Source organism: Andrographis paniculata, unplaced genomic scaffold, assembly GCF_009805555.1.
Source record: "Andrographis paniculata isolate CXL003 unplaced genomic scaffold, ASM980555v1 Contig35END, whole genome shotgun sequence".
NCBI classification, from domain to species: domain Eukaryota; kingdom Viridiplantae; phylum Streptophyta; class Magnoliopsida; order Lamiales; family Acanthaceae; genus Andrographis; species Andrographis paniculata.
This window is the reverse complement of record NW_026137568.1, coordinates 3,019,350-3,035,240: the sequence shown is the minus strand read 5'-3', so window position 1 is coordinate 3,035,240 and position 15,891 is coordinate 3,019,350. Positions and strand designations below refer to the sequence as shown.

General features: G+C 31.5%; 1 protein-coding gene across 1 annotated transcript; it reads right to left on the bottom strand.

Moving 5' to 3' along the window:
* Nucleotides 1-10,571: 10,571 nt before the first annotated feature.
* LOC127249322 (chaperonin CPN60-2, mitochondrial-like) lies at nucleotides 10,572-15,482 on the bottom strand. The gene is made up of 18 exons (XM_051272066.1): nucleotides 15,316-15,482; nucleotides 15,180-15,204; nucleotides 14,902-15,033; nucleotides 14,295-14,454; nucleotides 14,035-14,210; nucleotides 13,767-13,862; nucleotides 13,031-13,135; nucleotides 12,854-12,940; nucleotides 12,687-12,776; nucleotides 12,512-12,592; nucleotides 12,358-12,426; nucleotides 12,120-12,197; nucleotides 11,912-12,007; nucleotides 11,688-11,787; nucleotides 11,495-11,598; nucleotides 11,283-11,388; nucleotides 11,086-11,164; nucleotides 10,572-10,975 (listed from the first exon to the last, which is right to left on the bottom strand). Exons 1-18 carry the CDS (start codon nucleotides 15,351-15,353, stop codon nucleotides 10,873-10,875), a joined length of 1,725 nt encoding a protein of 574 aa, XP_051128023.1. The 5' UTR covers nucleotides 15,354-15,482; the 3' UTR covers nucleotides 10,572-10,872.
* Nucleotides 15,483-15,891: the final 409 nt, after the last annotated feature.

Below are 15,891 nucleotides of genomic sequence, written 5' to 3'. Positions count from 1 at the left end.
GATGAATTTTTTTGGTAGTTTGATATCCTCATCGACCACATAGTGGACTATATTTTAAAACTCCTCCACTTGTTCAACAAAAGACCGACCATCTACTATTTTGTAGTTCATGATCCGGGCCATAATAAATTTTTTGACCCGATATTTTCGAACTTATATTTTTTCTTCAGGGCTTTCCACAGCTCTCTGGCAGTCTTTATTTTACAATCAACATTATATAAAGAGTTTGAAAGACTATCGAGTAAGGTGTTATGTGGTATAAAATCACCATAGGCCCATGAGGCATAGTTTGCATGTGTCTGGCCGTCAGCGTTGGCTCTGGTTCAGTTGGATTGTCCTGTATCACGAACAGTGCAAATCCTACAAATGTTAAATAAAACAACATCTTCTCCTGACTGCTTGAAATCAACCTCTGAACGGTTAGAGAACTAGCACTTAGGGCATCATTTGTGGGACATTTCCCGGACCAATTGCTTAGGCTGCACTTTATGTTGCAAAAGCTGCGGAGGGTGCAACAACAAATCCTAATTCAAAGCCTTCAGGAGCAAACCTTGTAAACCCGATAGCTGGTCCAACATACGCAGTGTGGGACCGGCACCAGAGATCCCAACTACTATAGCATTTGGTAGTGCTTTATTCATAGCATATGTCAGATCAGCCTCTGTCAACAATGCAGGGAGGTCAACACCGGTCGACATTACGATCAAATTTCCGACAGCATCCATGATGTCGCCATGTTGATCGTTTACTGCCATTCTTGGAATATATCTAGCAATATTTGTTTTTACAATTGTTAGAAATATAATAATAAAATTATGTTACAAGAATATAATTATCGAAATAGATTCGATATAAAAATAATTTATCAAAATAAATTTGATAATTATATCGAGTCGAGGTATAACATCTCTCCTTAAAAACAAATATGCCCCGGTAGTACCTCCAATATTTGGCGCAATATTCCCAAAGATAAAACCATTTTCTTTTCCGAATTAGGTAGCACCCTATTATTTCGAAGGTCCCACAAACTAAAATGAGGCGAACGACGAGCTATGACAGAAGGTTTAAAATGGAATAAGAGTTAGCAAAAGTATAACCGAAACAACTCACCGAAAAGCTTGGATTGTTGTCGAAAGATAGAAATGACGGACTACATTGAAGAGCACAATAAGATAATCTTTTACAGTTGTGTGTTTAGAGTAGAGCTCCAAGAGGCCTTAATTCCACCGGAGGAGGGAGGTTGATTATATTTTCAATTGAAATTGTCAGACAAATTAACACAATACATCAAAAATGGATTAAACATCCACATACGATATGCCATTCAAAAATTTGCATTTAAATGCATTCAAATGCATTTTACATTCCATGCATTTTGAATTTAAAATAATAATGACATACATCAATTCCAATTACATGTAGTGCAATCATATAATTGTTGCATGGATTTCATAATGAACATGAAATGTATTATTCATGAAGTATATGAATTATCTTTTGGGCAATAAAATTATCATCTTAGGCTTTCGGTTCAAAAAAATATTTTTGGAGCAATATAGACTTTGTCAAGTCTAATATTTATTAAGTCCAAGCCTCAACTCACGACCAATAATGGTCCGGGCGAGAGGTGCGCACCTGTCGCTCACCGGTATTCATATGCCTCATACAACCCATATATTTTTTAATTTATTGAATAATTGGTTTCAAAAATTATAAATTTTATTTATAAATTGAATTTCATCGATTAAATAGACAATAAATTAACCGATTATCCAACAATCCTCATATAAGTGAAAAGGCCTATAATTATGATAAAAACACCTCAGTTTTAGAGACATTAACACGTCATGATAGGTAGCTTGTGGCTTTGAACCTTTCATAGTCAATTTTATTGTATGTACTGGGGGCCTAGTTGACACGATGCATTGAACTATACCACTTTGGTGTACATCTTAGTCAATAATATTGACATATTGCTATCTTAACCTCATTTTGTTCTCACCTTTTGATATATTTCAACCATGGATTACATCTTAGGATCTCCAAGTGATTTGGTTGGGTTACCACTGTAATTATTTCTTAATTTTTGGATTTCAGACCCATTTCCGTTAGCAACTTGTATATTTGATCACAATGTAACCTTTTGGTTAGCGGATCCACAAGGTTTTCTCTTGATCTAACATAGTCAACGGCCATAACCCTACTAGTGATCAGTTATCTCACTATATTGTGTCTACGTCGGATATGTCAGAATTTATCATTGTAAGTACCATTCTTAGCCTTTGCTAGAGCTGCTTGGCTATCGCAATGTATCAAAACTGGAGGTACTGATTTTGTCCAAAATAGAATATCATCGAAACAATTTCTGAGCCAGTCGGCTTCTTCATCGGCTATATCTAAAGCGATGAATTCTAATTTCATGGTAGATCGAGCTATGCAGATTTGTTTCATGCACTTCCATGAAACTGCTCCTCCTCTGATCGTAAAGACATATCACTTGTAGACAACAAAACTTTCGCGTTAGATATCTAGTTAGCATCACAGTACCCTTCTTAGATACCTAGTTAGTGTCACAATACTAACGTCGATAGTATATTTTAAATAACTCAAGACTCTCACAAGCTCTTTTCAATATTCGTGATTTGGATTGCTAGTATAGCGGCTTAGCTTATTCTCTGGGCAAGCTAAATTGGGTCTTGTACAATTAGTTATGTATGTAAAGCTCCCGGTTATTTTGGCATATTCTTCTTGGAAAATAGGATCACCTTAGTTTTTTCTAAAATGAACACTTAGGTCTATAAGAGTTTTTTCCAGAATATTATCGAAATCATTAAACTTTCTCAGTACTTTCTCAATAAAATGAGGCTGAGTTAGTACAATACATTTTTCGTTTCTCACAATTCACATTCAGAGAATCACATTGGCGACTCTCATGTTTGTCATGCTGAAGTGCCAACTTAACATGCATTTAACTTCTTTAACTAAGAAAATAATATTCGCTATAATAAATAAGCCATCTACACATAGACATACCATAAAAGATTCAGTAGGAATTTCTTTGGTGTAGATGTCTTTGTCACATTCATTAATTTTGAAACCTTCAATAACATTACATTATCAAACTTCAAGTGCCACTGGAAAAGTGCTTGTTTCAGTCCGTATAGTAACTTAACAATTTTACACACTTTCCTCACTTGGTCGGGAACAACGAATCCTTCATATTTTTCCATATACACTTTCTCTTCTAATTCACCATTCAGAAAAATAATCTTTACATCCATTTAGTTAATCTCGAGATTGTGCAGAGCAGCAGTTGAGAGAAGCACCCTGATGGATATTATCCTCGGTACCAGTGAATAGGCATCGAGAAAGTTAAACCCTTATGTTTGTTTAACGCCCGTTGTCACGAGTCGGGCTTTATACTTATCAATAGATCCATCATTTTTGTATTTCTTTTTATAATCCACTTATACTTTAAATATTTACAACCTTCCTAATCTACAATGCTATAAATCGGAAAGACTCAATTAAATACGAGGAAGAATAAGTATTGTTATTATTATTCGGTGCTCGGTGCACTTCTATTACATTTAATTTGAACATCTAGTCGAAAAGATACTCTTTAGCTAAGAGTGTTTTATTTTTTGATAAAATAAATTTATCAACTACAAATACTAGTTTAAAACCATGTCTAACCAGTAGCGATCCTGAAACGAGATTCTTGCGGATTTCAACTATGTGTAGATCATTCTTTCGTCCAATTCTTACCCGGATGACATTTTCAGCACCACGGTTCCCACTCCTCTGACTTCGAAAGATGCATGGTTTTTCACGTGTAATTTTTCTCATATGTCTCTTTGTATGTCCAGAAACTCCCTTTGTCAAAACATACATGAAAAGTGGTACCGTTGTCAATTAAGCATGCCTTCGGACTTTAACTGTGACTAATCTCGTACACAACGGCTACATGTTCATCAGCGTTGAGGTCATGATCATTCCAGTGTGACGGTAAGATCTATAGTCTTTTTCCATGTCGTATGCTTTTCCACAATTAAAGTGGTTATGAGAAGGTTTGGATTAAGAAGTTTTACATTTGTCCTTATTTTACTAAGTTTGCGAGCACGTTTCTTGGAAATCCAACCAAATTAGCTTTGACGAGCTCTCTACTTGTAGCTTTGTATTGTTTCCTTTTGTTCTCTTCGATATTGATTTGGACAATAATGTCTTAAGCCTTACTTGCTTTAGATCATTTAAAGTGGACGATATTTTGAAATCCAGGGGAAATTTTTCTATCATCACCCTTGTAATTAATTTTTCTATCATCACCCTTGTAATTAATTTTTCTGGTAGTTTCATATCCTCATCGACAATAGAGTGGATGGTATTTTGAAACTTCTACGCTTGTTCAACAACATATCGGTCATCTACCATTTTGTAATCCATGATCTAGGCCACAACAAATATTTTTTACCTAAATGTTTTGGATTTATATTTTTTCTTCAAAGCTTCCCACAGTCCTCTGACAGACTTTATTTTACAATAAATATTATATAAAGAGCTTGAAAGACTACCGAGTATAATGTTATGTGTCATGCAATCACCATATGCCCAGGAGATATGGTTTGCATGTGCTTGCCCATTAGTGTTGGGCTCTTGTTCAGCTGGGCCATCCTATAGCACGAACAATACAAACTCTGTAGATATTAAATCAAACATCTTCTATTGCCATTGTTTGAAATCAAACACTATGAACGGATAGGGAACGGCACTTGAGGCATCATCGTGGGACATATCTCATAGGGGTTGTCCGAGTTGTACTTTGTGCTACAGAATCGGCAGATGATGCAACAAAAATCTGGCAAATGGTCCAATATACTCTGGTTTAGGGCCGGCACTGGGGATCCCAACTAAAATAGCATTCGGTATTGCATTATTCACGGTGTTAGTCAGACCGGCTTCCATTGACAACGAGAAAGTCGACACCGGCCGAAGGTATGATTGGATTTCTAGCAGCATTCATGATGTTGCCATATTGATCATTTGTTTCTATACTGTAATATGTCTAGCAATATTCATTTTTAGAATTATAATAATAAAATTGTATTGCAAGAATATAATTGTTGAAATAACTTCAATAATCATAATAATTTATCAAAATAAATTTGATAATCCGTCGAGTCGAGATATAAACCCTCTCCGTAAAAATGAAAACTCCCCGGTAGTGCCTCCGGTTCGTGCCGCAATATTTTCAAAGATAAAATGGCATTCGTCTCCGAATTAGGTGACACTCTAATATTTCGGAGCTCCAGAAAACTAAAACAAGGCGAACGACGAGCTATGTTAGAAGATTTAAAACAGAAAGAGTTACCGGAAGTATAACCGGAAAGCTTGGACCATCATCGAAAGATATAAATGATGGAATATATTGGAGATTATCATTTGAAGAAACATAAATAATATTAGTGTTCTTTAGCCTCTAAAATACAAATTCTTTGACCAAAATAGCATTAATATCTTGAATGTGAATTTAAAGCATTTACCAAAGGAGTTGGATCATAATCATATGAAGGATGATAAGATTCTTCCATAAATATTTTTATTTCTTTTTCAATAATTCTTCCATAGATTTTTTTTATTTTGTTTTAAATAATTATTGGCTTAAATAATGTAAAAAAATATGCCATTTTAAGAGGAAAGGAAAGTCTTTGGTAGTGCTACCCATGAATATCAAAGTGTTATATCTAGTTAAAAAATAAAAAAGAAAAAGAACTCTTTGTATAGTGTTTAATTCCAACAACCTTTGATTTAATTCAAACAACCTTTGTTTTCAATCTATTGAGCATGTATACTGATGTGTTAACAGGCTCTGTCATAACGTTTTTAGCATATTATGTTATAAATAATAATATTGCGAGAATATTAAAAAGAGGTGACCATAAAATTAAGTCGAGTCGAGGTAGTCCTCTCTCCACAAAGTAGATATGTTCCAGTAGTGTCTTCGATTGACGGTGTTATACTCCTAAAGATAAAGCGACTCCATCTCCGATAAGAGTGGCGCCTCAAATTGTTGAAGCTCCGGTGAACTAAAATAATGACGGGACTGAGCTTTCCGGGAAAATTTTAGAGTAAAGAGAAAAGGAGATGAGAATTTTTGGTAGTGTACTTATAAGTGGAAAGAAAAGTCTTTTATTTAGGTGTCTTCACTCAGAGGTTAAGGCAACAGGCATAATTTATAGCCATGACGTTGGCCATAAATATAATTTTAATTCCGTCATAATTATCGCAATCCACTAGATATAGATGCCAATGGATAGACCTATGATCGGTTAAGATTTTGTCCGGATTCTTCACCTGCAATTTAGCCATGTACCCGGATTTCTTTTTTAGCCAAACATTTACCAAGTTCCCAGATCCATGACCACGAGCACTGAGCTCCGAGCTCCGATCTTGAGGCCAAGATTGTGCTCATAAAAGTGTCGTTTTTTTGTTTGTGTTCGGTCAGGTCCAAGCAGGAAAGTTGCACACGCACTTGTGACCCGACCACTCTTCTTACCACCTTAATCAACGCTAATAAGTGTTATAAATATGTTTATTAACATGTTTAATCAATGTGGAATTTACATCACCGCATTCAAGTTAATTATAATTTAATATTATCTATATTATAATTTAGACAAAACTTTAATTAGTTTCAAATTCAAATAATTAAGAAGAATATCAATTTAATTCTTTTTTGAGCACAATGCACTTCAACTCAACAAAAAATTAGAAAAAAAAAATCCGAATATAATTTTTTATAAATTAAATTTCACCAATTATTTAAACTAATTTATTCAACAATCATAATCAAGATAGATGCACAAGTCAATTCCAGAGAGACGTTGACACATCAGGACAGTTAGCTTGTGGCTTTAAATTTTCCATAGTCAATATTACATAATGTAGTAGTGGCCAGTTGACATGATGTATTAAATTATTTCACCTTAGTGTACACTCAATCAATAACATTCATGCGTCACTATTTCAGCTTTATTTTGTTCTCACATTTTATCTATTTCGGCCATGGATCACATCTTCAGATTTATAAGTATTTCTTTAAAGCAGCTCATACTTAACATATAGTTAATTCTATCTAAAAGTATCCGACTTATAATTTTAGAATTATTATTTGTCATTGACTCAACATCATCATATTTGCACAAATTGACACCCGTTGCTATATAGGGAATGGTATTCGAGTGTTACTGTTGAACTTTTACAACTTAGATTGTTCTTTTGTAGATTTCTCACAAGATTTTTACTATTTATTTTATATTTTTTCTAAAAATATCACATAAAAAAATAATAATATTCAATTTGTATAGCTCCCAATTAAATTAATATTATACAAATTGAATATTAATTTTTATAATTTAATTAAAAATAATAAATAAATAAATAAACACAAACAAAAATAATGGAAAATGCTTGCAAGTTTTTATATAATAGATAATCAGTGTAAAACACTTGGTAAAGATAAAAGAAAGAAAAAGAAAAAAAAAAGAAACAACTATAAGAATAACTAATAATAATAATAATAATAATAATAATAATAATAATACTCTCTCCATCTCGGTGCAAAACCATTGTTATTTGACATTAAAAATATCTTTATATTTGAATAATTTAATCCACAAATGTGACTGTATTTGTATTATAAGAGACTAATAACATATTTTTGTTTTTTTCTTTTAACTTGTACTACATATTAATATAATAAAAACAGACAAAAAAAACTATTGCAATCTTTTTAGGGGAGCGGAATAATAATGAAAAAAACATAAGAAAACGACATACAACATGCAGGGTTGATTTTATTGTGATAATCTTTATGGATCTATTTATACGTGTGATTTTCATCATTATTTTATTATTTTAATTTATTTTAAAAAATATTAAATCAAAATTTTATTTTTTATTTATTATATTATATTAATTTTATTTTTATGTTAAAAAAATATCAAATCAATATATATTTATATCATATTAAATATTTATTTTAATTCAAAATTTTATTATTCAAAATTAAAAGTCAAAATTCCACTACGGAACGTTATATGTACCAACTCAATATTACTAAAATATATAAACATATACTCCCTCCGTCCGCTTAAGGGTCACATTTACTTTTTGTGTCATTGTATTAACATTAAAAATATTATTATATTTGTATAATTTTTTGTACAAATGTTATTCTATTAGTAGTATAAGATACTAATAAAAATATTTTTGTAATTTTTTCTTAATTTGTACTACGTTTTGATATAATAATTAATATTTAAAAATCAACACGCAAAAAATAAATGAAACCTTTAGAGTTGAACGGGGATAGTATTAGATATTGACAAAATAAATATCAAATAATATTGTAAATAAATGAAATACATTATTTGATATAATAAGGAATTTTAAAAATAGAGCCTAAAATTTGGAAAAAAGAAAAAAATATTAGAACAAATAAGTTTAATAGTAGGATTTAACGTGGTATACAATTTAGTGAATATATATATATATATAGATTGTGTAGAAGTTTACAGGTTTATTTGGTTTGGATTTAAAATTAAGCCGATGATTTAAATTTAATTTAAATAGTATTTTTTAATATATTTTTTAAAATAAAATAATATATTTTTTATTGACAACCATGTGAAAAATAATAAAAAAAAATCAAAAAAATAAAATAAAACAAAACAAACAAAACACACACGTATTACATGCACTTCAGTTTTTATTATGAATATATTACATAAACAAAAATATATTTAATATATTACAGTAACAATATTTTAAAATTTCTGTAACTTTTTAGATAATATGCATCATATTTTATACTTATATCCTAATAATATATTCACAAAATATAAAAAAAAAAAAAAAAAACATATACAAAATATTAATATGTATTTTATATAGATATATAGAAAATTTAATATAATAAATGTAATAATATTATTGATGTTGTGAAACATAAAAACAAAATTAATAATATTATTCACATTATTTAATTAAATAAATATTTGGTTTAAAATTATATTTTTGAGAAAACTAAAAAATGTTATTACATAATTTAATTAAATATATAAATATATAGTATTTACTAAAAGTGGTTTTAAATAAAGTAGTGTATATGTTTAGTGAAATTGTTTTGAGAGATATTTTTCTATTTAAGATATAAGAAATTGTGTAAGTAATATAAAATAATGAGTGTATGTAATATATTAATTTTTTTTGAATAAATATATTTTCGATAAATTGTCCAAGAACATGTTTTGCAAAAAAAAATTAATGAATAAAAAAAATTAAGATATGAATATTTATGAGTATCTTTGACTTATTCTAAAAATAATTGAATGATTTATCATAAATATTATTTAAAAAATATAATATATATTTAAATTAATACAGTATATAATATATATTTTATTTATTACAAAATTAATAATTCAATAAAAAAAATATACTAATATTATTTTATAATATCAATATAAATTTTTATATATAATATTAAAAAATACATCCATTAAAAAACGAATACACATAATAGCATAGAATACAAAATTAACATAATAAATATACTAGATCTTATAAATGTATAAAATTTTTAATTATCGATAATATTATTCATGTAATATAATATTATATATAAATGAGAGTATTACATGGCCTTATCTTATAAATATATTATATTAATGTAATACTTTTTAATATTTTCGAGAATTTAATTAAAATATAATTAGTAATTAAATTAAAAAATATATTAATAAAAATAATTATTTTATAATAAAAATAATTATAAATTAAAATTAAGATAAATAAATAGTTTAATTAAAAATAAAAAAAAAATTATAAATTATAAAAATTTAATTATCATATTTTTAAAAAAAAAATTATGTAGGACCAATAAATATATATATATATATAGGCATTTTATGCATAATATGACGAGTAAATTATTAGTGCAACTCACATAATTTAAATATATTTTACTGAAGGTTTATTTGTCTTTTTATGTTTAATATTTTAAAGCCATGTTTATCAAGGTTGCTAGGATTCATCATATTTTCTTCATAGTTAATTTAATTTTCCTTCATAATAATTTAAAAAGAATTAATATTTTCTTGTCTAATGGGTTCAGCCCACTGGGCCAACTTTTGTCTCTACCTCCAGCCCGATCCATTTCATTCTCTTTAGGCTCAAATACTGTATTACAAACCCCAAATTCACATTTTTTGGGAGCCCAAATACAACATCATCTATGATTATATAACTACTTCCTGTACAGCTATTATATCATTATTATAAAACTTACAATAAAACCTAAAGTTCACATTCTCTAATTTAAATCTAAATATATACAAAGTCAATCAATCACATAGATCTGATGGGAAAAAACAAGGCCTGCAAAAATGCATTAATTACCATTCGTTGCAGTGCAGTGCAGGAGATGCAGATTAAACTCCAAATCAACTGTTGAAAAATGATATGATATGACTTTGTTACACCAGACACTACTACAATCATTCATTCCATCATCCATCAAATCTTTCTTTGCATTCCAAGTCACGCAGTGAGTCAGTGATTTTAATTAAAAAGGGTAATGTAATGGATCCAATGGTTCAAATATGTAGTAGTAGTAGTAGTAGTAATATGTAAAAGATGTTAATATCATCATCCAACACCTAAGCCATCGAAATATAATATACTCATTTCTCAATTGTGATGAAGGAAGGATATGCACGCACCTGCACGCCCGGAGCATCTCTTAACTTATTCTGAAAAATTAATGATGTTTTCCAAAAGTGGCAATGCCTCAATTCCATTCCATGACTTAGCTTAGTAATCCATCTCACCCATCCCGCCCGGTGAAGCCACAGATGTCTCTTCTTTAGGTTGTTCAACAACAATAGCTTCGGTAGTCGTCATTAATGAAGAAACACTGCCAATAGCCCAGATGGAGATAGAGTGTGAGAGACGATCATTTCTTGCTTTTAAGTTTGATCATCATAAAAATATAAATAAGAGTAGAAGAAAAGGAAGGCCACTCACCTAGCAGCATCTACAAGCGCGGTTCTGATAACCTTCAATGGGTCAATGATTCCCGATCTCACCATATCAACATATTCACCTGTTTCCACCACCCAGCAAGAACATGCATTTTATTTTAGCCGATCAAAAAAATATATATATATATATACTATGTATGGTGTAACCTATCAAAAAGAATCATCAGTTGCTGGTTTGACCTTTAGCTGCATCGTATCCAAGATCTGGATTATCTGATTCCAACAACTTCCCGACAACCACAGCACCTTCCACTCCGGCATTGGATGCAATTGTGTGAACTGGTGTCTGCAATTACAAGTTCCATAGTCGTAAGAGAGAACAATTTCTTTTTTCCTTAAAAAAACTAATAAATACAGAAAGACAAAAAACACATCATAATGGAAGTGATTACCTTCAATGCATTTTGAATTATTTGAACACCAATCTTCTGATCAAAGTTTGCTGTAGGCAATTTATCCAACTCCTTGGAAGCATAGAGTAGAGCAACTCCTCCACCTACATTATTACAACGATTTCTAGCTTAATTCAGTCTGTAGATCAATGGATGAACCAATAACACTACAGCATGAATGAAACAAACATACCAGGCACAATTCCTTCTTCTACAGCAGCTTTTGTGGCATTTAAAGCATCTGTTACCCGATCTTTTTTTTCACCGACTTCTGTTTCACTAGCTCCTCCAATCTTATAGAAGAATAACATACTGTGATAAGCTTTTTTTACAGCAGCATTTCATAGCAGGTAGATATATCATACTTGACAAACACATAATATCTATGCTATTACTCATAAGGAGAGATAAACAGACCTTTAGTACTGCTACACCGCCGGAAAGTTTAGCAAGCCTTTCTTGCAACTTCTCCTTGTCATAATCAGAAGTACTCAATTCAATTGCCGATCTTATCTGCGCTATGATTAAAAGGGTTATGGGAGAAATCCGAGTTTAACAACAAACCCATTAGGACCCTAAACATCCAAAGGTTTCCAGATATTATATTGCACCAGAAGCCTCTAACCTGCTCGCATCTTTCTTCAATTGCTTTCTTTTGACCAGCTCCATCGAGAATTACAGTATCATCTTTAGAGATAGTGACCTTTAGCAAGAAAAAACATTTAAATCTAAGCAGGAGAAATTTATACATCACGACACAAGGAAAGATAACTTTCAGAAGAAATAGAGGAGTATCGCTACAAGTAAAAGAATAAAAATAAAAATGGAAGAACGGGGAAATCAAACCAAAGTAGGGTAGGTACCTTCTTGCACGAGCCCAGCATATCCAACTCCACATCATCAAGATTCATTCCAAGCTCCTCCGTTATCACCTAAATATGAGGATGTGTCGCAAATCTTTAGTAAGAAGAGCTTCAAGACATTTTAAGGAAAGGACATACTTTAAAATGCACTTGCCTGGCCTCCAGTCAGTATGGATAGATCCTGCATGTTTGATTTCCTGTTTTCACCAAATCCAGGAGCCTTTACAGCACAAACCTGCAATATTAAGTGTAAATGTAGGAAAGTTTGCTTTGCCACTTAGCATTCTCATTCAAACAAAACATTACATTGTAGAAGAAAGTTTTAGTACCTTTATTCCTGCTCGCAGTTTGTTGAGGATAAGAGTTGCAAGAGCATCACTCTCCACATCTTCAGCAACTATGAGGAGGGGCCTTTGTCTCTGCACAGACATGACATAAATAATCATGTGGCTACTACATTGCCTCAAACAGCATTTCATGATGATAAAATGCATACCTTCAAAGCTAATTCTAAAACTTTCACAATTGCATTTATGCTTGATATTTTCTTCTCATGTATCAAAATAAGAGGATCTTCCAGCTCCTGTTAATAGTCAAAAACTTTTGTTGAACCAATATTCAAGTAGAAAAGAGCTAGCATGATCCATAGTGAAATATCAACTAATAATCATACGCATTTCTGGTTCTTCTGGTTTGTGATGAAGTAGGGGGAAATATAGCCTCTGTCCAACTTCATCCCCTCGACAACTTCCAATTCATTAAACAATGTCTTGCCATCCTACGAAATAAAACAAAAAAAATCACATAATGTAAATAAGACCAAAGCAAGACAACATCCATAGGTTTAAGAACATGAAGGATAAACCACAATCAGATTGTATGATATTAATATATAGGCGCACTAAGTTGGAATTTTGGGGATATAATAAATATGGCTTTAACACAAAAGTACAATTCAGGGAGATCAGTAGCAATTTAATTTAATGAAAACATGCATTTAAATACAGGGCATCATGCAATTATCTTCTAATCCATGGACACTGCAGATTAAAAATATTATCTAGCGCTAACAAGTCAGCTCAGTTTCTGCATCATTAGCTCCTTTCGTTAAAAAATAAAAAAATAAAAAAAAAGAAAAGAATAAAGAAAAAAAGCTATTCAGGTAGGTCAAGTCCTGCAAGACGCTAAAAGCAAGACAAAGCCCTACAAATGCATGGGGTGGTTCCGATTCCTATGTTAACAATTAGGGTTCATGGATGGATTCCTGGGAGAACATGGAAGTAGCAAAATCAAAGAACTATGAACCCTCTACCCCAACAATGTAAGTAATATTGCTCCCTTTCTTACAATCAGAAAATTACAATTAGAAAGATAATTTCATATCACCAGATTCAGGTTTGGAAGTATACTTGGATAGTGATGACACCCTCTTTGCCAACTTTTTCCATTGCCTTCGCAATCAGCTCACCAATTTCTCTTTCTCCATTAGCAGAAATTGTCCCAACCTACAAATGCAGAATCCTATTATAAGCTGCAAGTGAAAGAATAGACAGAAACAATTTGACCTCTAACTGATACATATTTATTTGATACATCGGAGACATCATTATACAGATCTCGAATTGAACTATACATTAATTAATCCCCAATAATTAAAGAGGGATAACAGTTATAAACCTGGGCAATTTCTTCCGATGTGCTAATCATTCTTGCTCTGCTTTTTAGGTTTGTAACTACAGCATCAACAGCCATTGTAATCCCCCTTCTGAGATCCATGGCATTCATGCCAGCTGCTACGGACTTGCAGCCTTCCATGAAAATTGATCGAGTGAGAACGGTAGCACAGGTAGTACCTGAAAGGCAAAGACATAATAAGGATGAAATTCATCTGTGTAAGCTTGACTTGATAGAAATTAAAACATAAAAGAAACACTTACCATCACCAGCAACGTCATTTGTGGCATTGGCAACCTGCTTTACAAGACTAGCACCAATGTTCTTAACCTTGTCCTTAAATTCAATGCTTTTTGCAACTGTCACACCATCCTTGGTCACTTTAGGGGCACCCCAGCTTTGTTCAATCACTACATTACGCCCCTAGACCAACAAAAACATAAACTCACTTGCTGACAATAAAATCAATATCGATGATACAATATGTGCAAGCCAAGTGAAAATTTTGAATAGAAAGATGAATCATATAAAGCGCAGAGAACAACTCAAGAATCAATTAAAGTAGATTTAAAATACATGTGACATAAAATTGGCCGAGCATTCTGCAAGTTTACTTTGATATATTGGGTAGTTATCCCGGATTCTTTATTGTATTATTTTACATTGTCCGCTACATTTGGTTAACAAATAAAGTTACTAATGATGTTATCTAATAAGGGCCTTCAGTAAAGGGTATCAAAATTAATCCGACAAAGTAAATATGCTACCAACGTATTAAGCACTATTAGGACCTCAAAAGGTATACTAACAAGCAAAAATTTAACAAAATAAAAGGAAGATTAAGCAATAGATACGAAGAACATAAAGTACCTTTGGGCCCATAGTAACTTTAACGGCTTCTGCAAGCTCCTCGACACCCTTGAGCATCAGGGCCCTTGCTTCAACTCCAAATCTAATGTCTTTTGCTGCATAATTTCTGCTCCAACCCAAGCTACCACCAACCTAGAACGAATACCCCCAAAATTTATAGCTCATACGGGTGAAACCAAGACATTCAAGCATACAAACAATACGAATTAAACTTTTTTTTTTTTTTCATTGGGGGGGGGGGGGGGGAGAAGATAAAACATAATGGGAAAAAAATGTACCTGTTGAGTGGTGCGTTTCGCTAGCCTGCAGAATCGAGAAAATCAGATTCTCCTCAAATCATAAACGAGTGATTACACAATAGCATAGCAGAAATGCAGTGGTCCACCGAAAAAAGAAAAAGGGAAAATTGATTACCTGGCTTTGGAAGCAAGATTGGCTGCGAAGCGATACATATTTCAACCTTGGCAAAGAATTGTATGAAGTTCACAAAGGTGAAGATATGGAGGTGTGCTTAGGAGACGCTGGAGCAGAGGAGGTGTCTGTTAAATGGGAGTGAAAGAAGCGTCTAGAATGAGGTGGTTCTATTCCAGCAGGGTTTAGGGTTTTAAGAAACACGATTTTAACTGTTTACGTTTTCTATTTGTTAACTGAAAAGCGTGTGTAGAGAAATATGATGTGTTTCGTTTGATTTTAAATCAATGTAGTTACTGCTTAAAACCCTAAACCTAAGGTTTTATGTGTTCGGTTACAGGATTTCATCATAATTTTATTATTCATCCAAAAAAATTTTTAAAAAATATTAAATTAAATACTTATTTTTTATTTTTTTATAGCATATTAAGAATTAATTTTATATTCAAAACATTATATCAATACTTATTTAATCGAACTATTAAATTCAAAATTTTTATTATTCAAATACTAATTTTTTTAAAAAAAAATAAATAATAAAAATATGTGTTAAGGCCCAGAAAAGAACACAACCCTACT

Coding starts and splice junctions, on each gene's coding strand:
- LOC127249322 (XM_051272066.1), bottom strand. CDS start 15,353: ATGTATCGCTTCGCAGCCAATCTTGCTTCCAAAGCCAG. Junction 12,008..12,119: donor TTGAAGAAAGATGCGAGCAG/GTTAGAGGCTTC, acceptor ATCATAGCGCAG/ATAAGATCGGCAATTGAATT. Junction 11,389..11,494: donor TAATTCAAAATGCATTGAAG/GTAATCACTTCC, acceptor TTGTAATTGCAG/ACACCAGTTCACACAATTGC.